Consider the following 13,290-nt stretch of genomic DNA (forward strand, 5'->3'; position numbering starts at 1 on the left):
TAGACATACATATAGGCAAAACACCCATTTACATAAAATAAAGTAAATTTTAGGGACTGGAGAGATTGCTCAGTGGTTAAGAGCCCTGGTTGCCCTTTCAGAGGACCAAGATTCAATTCCCAGCATCCACATTGCTACTCACAATTGTCTGTAACTTCAATTCAAGGGGATCCAATGCTCTCTTCTGGCCTCAACAGACACCAGGCAGAAGGTACAGACATGGTACACAGACATACATGCAGACAAAGCACCCATTCATATTAAAAAGTTGATAGCTAGGTGATAGCACACACTAGGACCTGAGAGGCAGAGGCAGGAGGATCTCTGTGGGTTCAAGGGAGATATGGTTTTCTAGAGCTACACAGTGAGACCCTGTCTCAAAAAAGAAAGGCACAGATAAATTGTATCAGCTATATTGTAAAGTTCTTTAGATTTAAAAAAAAAAAAACCACCTCACTGGGGAGCTGTAGAAATGTTCAAGGGAAGATAAATGAAAAAAAACCAATGGGGTGCCTCTGTTGTATACCTTGAGCATATCGCTGCCTTCAGGTGACACAAGCAGAGAGACTGCTCAAGAAAAGAGAAATTAACAGCCCAGAGTCTTGCAGCTCTACATGGCTTTTCCCCTGTGGAACATTTGTTGAGGTCAGGGTGGTATTAAGTCCAGGCACTGGGCCAGAGTCAGAACAATTTCTGCAGCTTTGTAGTGCGTAGGAGAAACACTTCTGAGGGAGAGGACCTACACAAGTGACAACTGTCTTCTTCTTGTATTTGCTAGATTTTGAGCTTCATAGGGAAGTAGCTAAATGTAACATGAGGGCTGGCTTGTTTGGGTTTCTGTCCTGCCCAGTACCCTACAGCTGGCAAGTCCCAAAGAAAAATCACACAGAGATCTCCATAAGTTCTAAAACTGATTGGCCCATTAGCTGAGGCTACTTATTAGCTCTTATAGCTTATATTAACCCATTATTCTGATCTATGTTAGCCATGTGGCTCAGTACCTTTCACAGTGGGGCAGCTCACGTGTTGCTTCTTCAGAGTCTGGGCAGGAGTTGGAGGAACCAGCTTCCTCCTTTCCAGCATTCTCCTGTTCTCATCGCCCGCTTCTACTTCCTGTCTGGTTGACCCGCCTATACTTCCTGCCTGGCCAATCAGCATTTTATTAAAATACATATTTGACAGAATACAGACAATTCTCCCGCACCAGCTAAAGAACTCAGCTAAAAGTCTGTTGAGTAGAACTTTAAGAACCAAGGAGTTAGACTGTCTAGGCACTTAGCCAAACCTTGGACAGGTCCTGCCTGAGAATCAGGACAACTTAGAAGCAGACTGGTTTATAAAAATTTTTTAAGATTTGTTTATTTATTTTAAGTATATGAATATTTTACCTTCATTGTTTTTCTTTGTACCAAGTGAGTGTGTGGTGCCCGTAGAGGTGAGAAGAGAGCATTGGACCCCTCTGGAACTGAATTAGAATAGTTGGGAGCACGTGTAGGCACTAGGAATTAAGAGTCACAACTGTGCTTACCCACTGAGTCAACCCTTCAGCAGTGATCCTCTTACGGCCACTTCAGTTTACCGTTGTGGTGATCAGCCCTTCACTTTGAAAAATAGGATACACATCAGATTTTATTCTTAAAAAGATTTATTTTATTATTTTTAGTTATGTGTAAGTATTTGTGTCTACATGTGGGAATATGCATATTCATGCAGGTAGCTGAGGGGCCCAAAGGTATCTGTTACCTTGGAGATGGAGTTACAGATGGTTTTGAGTCTCCTATCATGGATTTGGGGAACTAAACTCAGGTCCTCTAGAAGAGCAACAAATGCTCTTAACCACTGAACCATTTTGTTTCTAGCCCAGAGGGTGAATTTTAATTATTTGGACATTTATGTTTGTTTAATTGATATATAATACACATGCACACAGTCATTCATAGATAACCTTATGTAAGTGAAGTCACATGATATTTATCTTTTTGTGATTGACTTGCTTTATTAACTCAGTACCCTCAAAGTTCATCCATGGTTTTTCTCTTTTTTTTTGGTTTTTTTTTTGGGGGGGGCAGGACAAACTGTGTTGTATGAATCAGCAGAGAAGAAGAGGCAGGGGGGGACAAACTGTGTGGTATGAATCAGAGAAGAAGAGGCAGAGTGGGGGGGGGGACGACAAACTGTGTGGTATGAATCAGAGAAGAAGAGGCAGAGTGGGGGGGGACAAACTGTGTGGTATGAATCAGAGAAGAGGCGAAAGGGTGGCGGGATGAGAGCATGCATCTAGGAACTTTTGGAGTGTTGTTACTTTAGGTTAAATAGCCCCAATTTAAAAGAATTTTTTTTGTAAAAAGCTGCTTAAGGGCATTTGAATAATTGGCTTGGAATTGTAAGGACCCACTGGAAGCTCATGCCTGTGTGACTCAAGCCTGTTGTTGTGATGCATCCACAAACAGAACCCTTGAGTCACGAATGGGGTGCATGAGAAGTCGGTGAGGGACATCTCCCGACACCCAAGTCCCATCTCAGCAAAAGGCTTGGTTTTCACTGCGTGGATCAGACTTCAACGAAAGCCTGAAAAATGAATGGGTCACCCCAGGGGGCCCTACCTGCATAGAGCGGGGGGGGGGGGGGGGGGGGGGAACCTCACTGAGTTCAAAACCAGTCTAGTCTGGCTGAGAGCTTAGGGCATTTTCCAACACGTTGGCGCCGTGCCAGTTGGAAAAAAACAGACCCGTCTTGGTGAGACCTCCAACTGTTAAGAATATTTTTTTACAGAGCCTATCTGCGGGTGCAAAGAATTCCAATCAGACCAGATTAAGCCAAGGAAAGAATTATTCTACCTAGCTGTATTCATAAAGAGAGGATATAGCTATGAAATTTAGATAAGGTTTAGGAGACTTGGCTGTGGGCCAAGACTATTTTCTCTCTGATTACCAACATAGTTAACCTGTGTTTTCCATCATTAAACTAAACAACTTCATCAGCATTTCTGGCATGATCAAAGTCCCAGCTTATCTTCAAACCTGAAGAGGAAAGTATGCAGTTGATTGGGTCACAAAAGAGTCAAGAAACTAGGTGTTTCTTGCTCAGGGCAAAAAAGGAAAGCAGAGGCCTCGGGATAGACCTGGAATTCTGCTGATCATTCTTGAAATCCAGGAATAAACACACCCTTTGGTCACACTGCAAAATTCTTCTAGTATGCTGCTGGACTCAGTTCAACAGGATTGTGTTGAAGACTTTGAAGCAGTGTTCATAGGGCACTTCGTCTGCACTTTAGAGTTTGGATGTCCCAGACTCCACAGCACCAGGCTCTGCATCCTCACAGTTGCCCTGCACTGGCTCTAGGCATGTCAGGTCCATGGAAAACAGCCCCGTTCATTTCTGCAGAATCGTATTTACGTTCCCCAATATCATTTCTAATTCTAACTTGAGGTTTCTCTCTTTATTTACTTAAAACTTTTTAATTTATTAGATTTTTAAAAAATACCAATCCAAGTTCTCACTTCCTCCCCTCCTCCCATTCCCTCCATATACCCTCCCACCCCACCCCCATCCAATCCTCAGAGAAGGTAAGTCATTGCTTTGGGGAAGGTCCAAGGCCCTCCCTACTATATGTAGTCTGAGCAGTGTATCCATCCAAAGAGAACCAGTTCCCAAAAAGCCAGTCCACGCAGTAGGGATAAATCCTGGTGCCACTGCCAGTGGCCCTTCAGTCTGCCCCAGCCATGCAACTGTCAACCACAGTCAGAGGAACTAGTTTGGTTCTATGCTTGTTCCTTCCCAGTCCAGCTGGAGTTGGTGAGCTCCCATTAGCTCAGGCAAACTGTCTCAGTTGGTTAACCCAATTATGATCTTTACTTCCTTGCTCATATTCTTACTCCTCCCACTCTACAGCTGGACTTCGGGAGCTCAGTCCAGTGCTCTGATGTGGGTCTCTGCCTCTGCCTCCATCAGTTACTGGTTGAAGGCTCTATGGTGATATTTAAGATAATCATCAATCTGACCACAGGGCAAGTCAAGATCAGGCCACCTCTCCTCTATTGCCCAGGGTCATAGGTGGAGTCATACTTTTGAATTCCTGGGAATGTCTCTTGGGCCAGGTTTCTACTAACCCTATAATTGCTCCCTCAATCAAGATATCTCTCTCCTTGCTCTCATCTCTGTTCTTCCATCTTGACCATCCCATTTCCTCAAGTTCTCCTCTCTCCTCCTCTTCTCCTCCTACCCTCCCCTCTTCCCTCTCCCCCAACCCCCATTCTCCCAACCCTGCCAGTCAATCCTGTCCATTTCCAACTTCGAGGTGGGTCTATATATATTTTACTTTGGGTTCACTTTAGTACTTAGCTTCTCTAGGTTCATGAACTATAGGTTCAATATTCCTTATGACTAGTATCCACTTATGAGTGAGTACATACCATATTCATCTTTTTGGATGTGGGTTACCTCACTTGGGATAGTGTTTTCTAATTCCATCCATTTACATGCAAAATTCAAGATTTCATTGTTTTTTTTTTTTTTTTTTCTGCTTGCTGGCTAGAAAAGCTGAGGGAGTTGGGGGAGGGGCCTGGGGTTTTGTCCCATCGGAGAGGTCCTAGAGAGTGGGGCATTCTGCCATATGGCTGTTCACTCATCTCTTAAGTCCCCTCAGTATTGAAACAAGCTGTGCTTCAGAGTTCCACCGAGGTTGCCCATCCATGCTTTTTCTTACCCATGATCTTTCTAAGTACATGCTTTAGTTCTTGCTATAATCCTGACTCCCTGTGTGTAGTCCTATACCAAGAAAAATACCAGTAAGAAATAAGGACAAAATGAATTTGCAAACAAACAAAAGTGAGAGAATCCATTGTCAGTGCATTGTTACTTTCAGAAACTTGGAAAGAAGTTTATTAGATAGAAGGAGGTATATGTCCATGTCCTCTAGAAAACATGGAGAAAGTTCACAGATGCTCCGATCATAATGGTTTCCAGCTGGACACAACTTGAATAGCCATGACTAGGAGAGTGAGTAAATAAGCTGTGATGTATTCATATAGAATAATAGTGATGCATGGTAGAGAACCAAGTATTGGAAAATAAGTAACAGGGCTCAAATCTATATTAAAAAGCAGGACAAAAATCAAGATCTAGAATCATTTATAGTAATTTAACTATAGTGAAATTGACCTGTGACTTAGTCATAGTAGTGGTTCCCTGGGGTAGGGAGAGATTATGATAGGAAGGGGCAGAGGAAGCTATTAGGATGTAGGAAACGTTGGTCTTTTCTCAATCTGGCTGATTCCACATGGGCACATATACATGTGAAAATTCACACACATATGATTTATGTGATTTCTCCCTCAAGTTTAAAAGATTTTTGTTGTTGTTGGTGGTGGTGGTTGATTGGTGTTTTTTGTTTGTTTTTTGAGACAGTTTCATTCTGAAGCTCATATTGAACTCAAACTCATGGCAGTCCTCCTGTGTCAGCCTCCCAAGTGCTGGGGTTACAGGCATGCACCACCCAATCTAGCTTGTATCTTCTGTAAAGCATCCAGGCACCATCTCTTAGTTACCCCTCACATGAATGGAAATGCCAACAAAATAAAGCTATTGTTAATTATGGTTAAAGAGTGAGGCCAGAATGAGAAGAGTTAAAGTGGGCAATGAAGAACCGTATTCCCAGACTGAACAGTAGCCTCATGTCTTACTGATGGCCCTGTGTTGTCTTTCACATCTGCTTTCTTTTTCTGTCCATTGTGTTTGACTACAGTATAGGATTCTTCTTTACATCAGTCAGCAGCAGCCAGTGACTGTTGCTACAATTCATCTGAACTTTGAGCTAATGGTAAGAGCCCCTCATGCTGGAGTCACTAGCCCCTTTAGGTTTGTGGGAAAGATGGCCCTAAACATTCCTGATAGGAAAAGATCCTCTGTTCAGACCTGGACATCAGTAAGCAACAGAAAGGTCTCCTGGCTCCTTTTGGGAACGTGGACTAATGGGAGGCTGGGGAGGGAGGGGTCCTTACTACCTCTCCGAGTCCCCTGAGTCAGTGCTGCTCTGTGAGCTGAGATAGTTGAGTTACCCATGTACTGCTCTGCTTGAATTACCCACACTTTTTTTTCCTTTTTCTAGGTTCGGTCCAATAACTACAGCACCTTTTATGATGACCAGAGACAAAACTGGTCTATCATGTTTGAGTCAGAGAAGGCTGCTGTGGCGTTCAATAAACAGGTAACGTCTTCTTACTCGTTCCTGTACAAAGCCAGAGCACTTGTTTGGAGTCTTCCTTATTTAAGTTATGGCAAAACCATTACTGCTCTGTGTTATTGATGACAAGGTAAAGAACCCACTAAACTTGCTGTGTTGAGGAAAAGAATAGAGGTTCTTACTGAAATTGCCTGAGGAAATGTTTAAAGGGAAAAATGGAGAAATATAAGCTTATTTGATTAAACAGTTTTTTGCTAGGCTAGAGCAATGGTCAGGTGTTAAAATACTTGTTGCTGTGCAAGTGTAAGTACGAGAGTTCACATCCCCAGCGCGAGTGTGGCGGAGATGGATTCCCAGAGCAAACTGGTTGGTTAGACAACAGGGAGCTGTGGGTTCAGCCAAAGACCCTATCAAGGGAGACAGCTAACATTAATCTCTGACTTCCAGACACATGCAGCCTCACATCCATGTGTCCACACATGTGAACACATATATACACATACCACACACACACACATATACATGCAAAAATCCTTACCTTTTTTGCTACACAGTTTTCTTAAAGGTACGTGGAACCTGCAAAAGTAGCATTCAAAAGACTTAAAATTTTATGAACTCATTGTAGAAAAACATCTAAAAAATCATTTAAAGGCTACTTGGTAAAGTGCTTGTCATGTAAACATGAGGACTTGAGTTCTATCCCTAGAACTGTGTGATAAAGAGAAAGCCAAGAGTGGTAGTGCATACTTAGAATCCGTGTGCCCCTCACAAGCATATAACACACACATGCTTAGAATCCGTGTGCCCCTCACAAGCATATAACACACACATGCTTAGAATCCGTGTGCCCCTCACAAGCATATAACACACACATGCTTAGAATCCGTGTGCCCCTCACAAGCATATAACACACACATGCTTAGAATCCGTGTGCCCCTCACAAGCATATAACACACACATGCTTAGAATCCGTGTGCCCCTCACAAGCATATAACACACACATGCTTAGAATCCGTGTGCCCCTCACAAGCATATAACACATACACTTATAGCTTTACTATCCAGTGTAATGACCCGACTGTTTCTCTGCCCCTCACAGCCGTTTTTTAAAATAATCACTCAGAGGCTTATATTAAATGGTTGGTTTATTACTAGCTAGCCTTTACGTTTAAATTAATCCATATCTGTTCTGTGCATTGCCACATAGCTGATGGCACACCACTGCTCTAGCATCTCGTTCCTTCGGCCGCTGCTTGAGTCTCCCAGACTCCGCCCTTCTTCTCCTGTATCTCTGCTTGGATTTCCTGCTTGGCTCTATCCTGCTTTATTTTGCCATAAGCCAAAGCAGCTTTATTTACCAACCAATGAGAGCAACACATATTACAACATACAGAAAGACCATCTTACATCAACCCAGAGTAACACATATTAACACATTATATTGCTTTTTCTTTAATGTGTAAAATAAGTGTAAGTATGTGTATTCCTTTAAGAGTTCTATATTTTCTGTATTTTATCTTTCCAACTCATGAAAAATTATTTAGGAAGCTTGTAATATGGATGTTCTCTGTTATGGTTTGAATGTGCCTTTCCCTCAGAGATTATTGGAATCTAATCACTGAGGTGATGGTAGTAGGAGGTGAGGTCTTTGGGAGTTTATTATTAGATCATGAGGTCAGAGCCTCTGTGTACTTACTTTTATTTCCTAGGCACATTGCTAAGCACTCTGTTTGCATTGGCCTGTCTAGTTTTCATAGCCAGCCCATACGATTTGCAAAGCTCTTCTTCATTTTGCAAGTGGGAATGGGTAGATAGATATGTGGAGATTAAGTTAATTGTTGTAGGTCAGAATTAAGAACTGGCAATGCCTGGATCTGTACCCAGATATCCTGACTCCAGTGCTGCTTCTTAGGCACCTTGATTCCTGGCCAGATTACTAACTTTGGAATGGCTTACTTCTAAACTTGTTGTCTGTTTGTTAGTATGCAGCTTTTTGAGAAAGAATATTAGTGGTGATTGAATGGGTACGTATGAAGCTTAAACCAAGCTGATGGTGCTCTGATTTTGACCTTGCAGGTGTGTGTGGCCAAGTGCAATAGCCATTTTTCCTTGGATACAGTGCTATGTCAGGATCTGGTTGCAGCAGAGGGTCCTGCAGTAGACATTGGAGATTCTTTGGAAGTAACCTATACGGGCTGGCTCCTTCAGAATCAGGTGCTGGGCCAGGTAAGACTTTATTTTCCAAGTTCTTTCTATGTAAGTGGCCTGTGACCTTCCATGTGCAATGGAAAGTGAACTGTGGTCAGTAGAACCCTTGTGAAGGCTGAATCCGTGTCCACAACTGCTTTGGGGCACATTCATGAAATGCCCCTGTGCAGATGTGCTCAGGGCCCCACATCCCACCTCACGTCTAGGACGGACACAGTTTCCCAAGGATCACTACCACTTTTAAACCTGAATATATCTTTAAGAAATAGATTATATTTTTAAAACTTCTCACCATATTTCTTTTTCTTTTTGAAACAGGGCTCACTATGTAGCCCTGGATGGCTTGGAACTTGTTAGTTAGATCAGGCTGGCCTGGAGTTCACAGAGATCGGCCTGCCTCTGCCCTCTCTCCATAGTGCTGGGATTAAAATCACGCCACTGTGTCTAGCTACCATTTCCCTTTTAACAGACACTGTAAATATGTTGAAAACTTTGTTTTTAATACTAAATTCTCAAAAGACAGAAAGAATATTATGACTTAAAAAGTGTGAATGTGTGGGCTGTAGTGGCATTGATGTTTAATTCCAGCACTTGGAAGGCAGGTGCAGGCAGATCTCTATGAGTTTGGGGCCTGCCAGGTCTACATAGTGAATTCCAGGCCAGCCGGGGCTACATAGTAAAAACCTGTATCAAAAGAGGATGGTGAGCTGATTAAGTCCAGTTGTATCCCAGTTTGACCTGGACCAAATCTGTTAAACTCTTGGTTTTCCCGTTTGTATAGGGAGGTTAGTAATCCTCATCCCAACTTCCTGGCAGGACTGTATCAGCACCAAATGAAAACATTTGTCATAGATGAAAAGGGCCTCAGCTGATGGTGCCAGAAGTGTGCTGGCACACTTTGGTAAATCCTTGTTCCTGGGGCATTCGTTGTGATAACCTCCATCCATAATGTAGTCCTATCTTTTTAATTTCCTCAGGAGCTATGTGCCCATTATACCTGCCATTTCCTGTTTAGAAGTACTGACCCTGTTAGTTGATTATCATGATTATTATTGTTTTTGAAACTGACTTGTCTTTATTTACTTTACCAAATGGCAGGTTTTTGACTCTACTGCTAACAAAGATAAACCACTTCGCCTGAAACTGGGATCAGGAAAAGTAGTCAAGGTAAAAGCCTGTTTTGGAATTTAGCTTAAATGTTGTAGTATGCCTAAAATGTCCTTAACCTCTAGAATCTGGAAATGCTTAGTTGAAGAGTAGAAAGGTGTTTTCTACACTGTTGACACTGGGGAAATGTTGCCTAGTAGAAGCTTCTTATATTGAAGATGAGTGCATTTGTTTTCTTGGATCCTCCCTTTCTTTTTCCCCCTAAGGCTGTGATGAAATTATTCCATTGTTCCCACAGCCTAATGGAGAGGTGGCACTGTTTCTTCCAGCAACTGCCATAATGCTCAATTCTCATCTGTTTGATTTGATGTAGCATGAGGAGCACCGCTCTATGATTTGAGTTGGGAATTTTGCTTATCAATGAGTATTTTAGCATATGATCAGTGTCATGGTGTTGGGCATGTTAGGGCATTGTGCTGGGTCTATTCATCCATGTGCAAAAGGTTTTTTCTCTTCATTGCCTATGCCTGTTCCCTCCAAATTCTGTAGAGACTTTTTCTATTAAATAGTTAAAGCATTCTCCTTGAAGTTAGACAGCTCCCATGTCCAGCATCAGCTTAATACCTACTGAGTGTATGGTCTTTAATGCAGCTGTTGAACCTCCAAACTCTCTTTTCTTTCTTAAGTGAAGGCTATGCTGGCAATCGTGAGATTAAACAAGCAGATGGAATTAAATAAGCAGGTGAAATTCTTAACCATAGCATCTGGAAAAATGTGATTAATATGTGTTAGCTTCCACTCTCTGCCCCCCAGCATTTAAATGTTTGCCCAACTCCAGATATGCTAGCTTTTATTCCTTTTTTAGTTTGTTTATTGAGTGTGTGGTATATATGTGTAAGTTTATGTGTTTGTGTGCATGTTCTTTTTGTCTGATGAGTTTTTCCCCACTTCTGGTTTCTATAGGGCTTAGAGGATGGACTGTTGGGCATGAAGAAAGGAGGAAAACGGTTAATTATCATCCCTTCAGCCTGTGCTGCTGGCTCTGATGGAGTGATAGGTTGGGCCCAGCCAACAGACTCAATCTTGGTGTTTGAGGTAGAAGTTAGGCGGGTAAGTGAAACGACCTGTGTTATGCTTGTAAATCAGATATGAAGATACAGATTGCTTTTTAAAAATAGAAATGGCAGGGTAGGGAGAAGGTTTGTTAAGTCCTTGCCTTCAGACATGAGGTCTGAGTTCAGTTCCCAGAACCTACAAGGACATGCTGGTAGGTGGTGAGTGTTAATGATAACCATATGTATTTGTATACATAGTCATATTTACATATATGTATATATAAACACATACACAAAGAGACATATATATGGTCATGTGTTCATAGGAATTTCTGAAAGCTTTAGAAGAAATCTTGAATGGTTTTCTCTGAGAATGGACTTGGAGTTCATTGTCTTGTCTTTTTTTAGTGTGTAAAAGTCTTGTCAGCTGCCAGGTGGCGGTGGCACACACCTTTAATTCCAGCACTTGGGAGGCAGAGGCAGGTGGTGCATCTCAATGAGTTTGAGGCCAGCCTAATCTACAAAGACAGTTCCAAAACAGCCAGGAATGTTTTGTTTTGTTTTGTTTTTTAATTTTTATTTTTTGGTTTTTCGAGACAGGGTTTCTCTGCAGCTTTAGAGCCTGTCCTGGAGCTAGCTCTTGTAGACCAGGCTGGTCTCGAACTCACAGAGATCCGCCTGCCTCTGTATTCTGAGTGCTGGGATTAAAGGCGTGCGCCACCACCGCCCGGCAACAGCCAGGAATGTTACACAAAGAAACAAGAAATCCTGTCTCGAAAAACCAAAATAAATAAATAGATAGATAGATAGATAGATAGATAGATAGATAGATAGATAGATAGATAAATGTAAGTAAGTAAGTAAGTAAAAATAAATCTTGTCAGCCAGGTGTGGTGGTGCATATCTTTAATCCCAGCATTTGGGAGGCAGAGGCTGTCAGATCTTAATGAGTTGTTTGTGGCCAAACTTATCTACTAATGAGTTTCAGACCAGCCAGGGTCACACAGTGAGACCCTGTCTTTGAATATCTATAATTTCTATACTAAAATTTTGGCTAGTTTATAGTATTCCTTTTCCCAAGTGACCTTGTTATTGTTATGTTTAAATGGTGTGCTGGTGATTATAAACTATAAAATATAGTACAAATAATAAATAGGATGACTATATGTAGGTGCCCTCCTAAGGAAGACGTTTCTCTTTGCTGGGCCAATTGAATCTTCTTACCACATGTCCCCCAGCTGCCTTTTTATTTTTGAACATCTTATAGATTTTTCTTTGAGCTTGGGGAAATCATGGGTAATGATAGACAACAAACTAGTTCAAAACTATTAATACTGATTTGTAAACGTAACCAAAAGTTTTCTACTTTACCAGTAATCAAGAAATTAAAACTGAGCATAGTGGCACATGCCATTGGTCTCAGCATTTGAGAAGCAGAAGCAGGTGGATCTCTGTGAGTTTGAGTCCAGCCTGGTCTACAGACTGAGTTCCAGGACAGTCAGAGCTACATAGTGAGACTCTGTCTCAAAGAAAGGGAGAGAGAAATTAGAAAAGGCATACTTGAGAGTGGAAAGAGACTGGAGAGAGGAAGTAAAGGGTATTGGGATAAGGATGAGGGAGATGAGGGGAGAGTATCTACTAAATAGACTTCACTTAAAAATGCCTTGTCATATCTAATATTTTAAATGCTGATTGAACAAAAAGCCAAGAGGACCTTGAGTTGGGAAGAAAAAGAAAAAGAAAAAGGAGGTCTGGAGAGATGGTTCAGTAGTTAGGAGCACTTTCTGCTTTCCCAGAGGACCCGGGTTCAGTTCCCAGCACTCACATTAGGCAGCTCATAACAGCCTGTAACTAATTCCAGAGGATCCATTAGTTACTGCTGGCCTTAGCAGGTAGCTGTGTGCAAGTGCTGCGCAGAAAGTCATGCAGGCTCACTCATCTATGCATTATTTAAAAATAAAAAGTTTATCTTTAAGCAAACAATTGGAGCCTGACAAGATACTAAGTTGACAAAACTGATAGTGGTGACCCTGACCTCGCATGTCAAGCTGAGAAAGGTTTAGAGACTGCTGTGCCTGTGGACCAGTTCAGATTTTACAAAAGTGATTTAATAATTTATGCAAAACTTTTTAAAATGTGAGCATACTCTTTAAAAAACACTCTGTGTATGCGTGTGCGTGTGCTATACTGCACATGTGAAAATCAGAGGACAACTTACAGGAATCAGTTCTCTCCTTCCACTCTGTAGACTATGAGAATCGAATTCAAGTTGTCGGTCTTGATGGGTAGAGCTTTTACCCACTTAGTAATCTTCCAGGCCCAATAATTTAACTTACAGGAATTTGTACTCAGGAAATATCTAAGATTATATGCAAAGATCTAGACGTAGAGCTAGACATTAAATCATATTCTTTGTGATAGAAATAAATCATCTAATTAAGTGAAATAGGTTTTTATAATAGTATGTATATTTATGACTTCTGTTTCAAAAATCCTTTGGAGACTTTACCTTGTAGTAAAGAAAGAGCATGATCTCTAAGTTAGACAAACTTTTCAGTAGCTGAAAGCAAAGAAGATAAATATTTAGTGACATGGAGTGCATTGATGTATAATAAGCAAGTAAGCAGAACAGCTATAAAGCTATAGCCCCATTTGTGAAAGCACATATGCCCTCTTTCATACACACAATGATTGTAACTAACCATTTCCTTTGTCTTCTGCATATTTTTTGATTTACCT

The 13,290-nt window shown here is 41.5% G+C and overlaps 1 protein-coding gene across 5 annotated transcripts in view; it reads left to right on the top strand.

The window, feature by feature from the left end:
- The window catches only part of Fkbp15 (FKBP prolyl isomerase family member 15), a 70,403-nt gene that overhangs the window by 16,458 nt on the left and 40,655 nt on the right, over window positions 1–13,290 (top strand). For 4 of the 5 annotated variants that reach the window (XM_038332575.2, XM_038332574.2, XM_038332576.2 and 1 more), the window contains 5 exons: window positions 5,744–5,818; window positions 6,107–6,205; window positions 8,258–8,407; window positions 9,488–9,556; window positions 10,460–10,606. In XM_038332575.2, coding sequence (XP_038188503.1) covers window positions 5,744–5,818; window positions 6,107–6,205; window positions 8,258–8,407; window positions 9,488–9,556; window positions 10,460–10,606 — 540 coding nt within the window. The remainder of the gene's footprint in view (window positions 1–5,743; window positions 5,819–6,106; window positions 6,206–8,257; window positions 8,408–9,487; window positions 9,557–10,459; window positions 10,607–13,290) is intronic. The other variant, XM_038332578.2, reaches the window with a different exon arrangement.

This window comes from Arvicola amphibius, chromosome 6, assembly GCF_903992535.2.
Source record: "Arvicola amphibius chromosome 6, mArvAmp1.2, whole genome shotgun sequence".
Classification (NCBI taxonomy): domain Eukaryota; kingdom Metazoa; phylum Chordata; class Mammalia; order Rodentia; family Cricetidae; genus Arvicola; species Arvicola amphibius.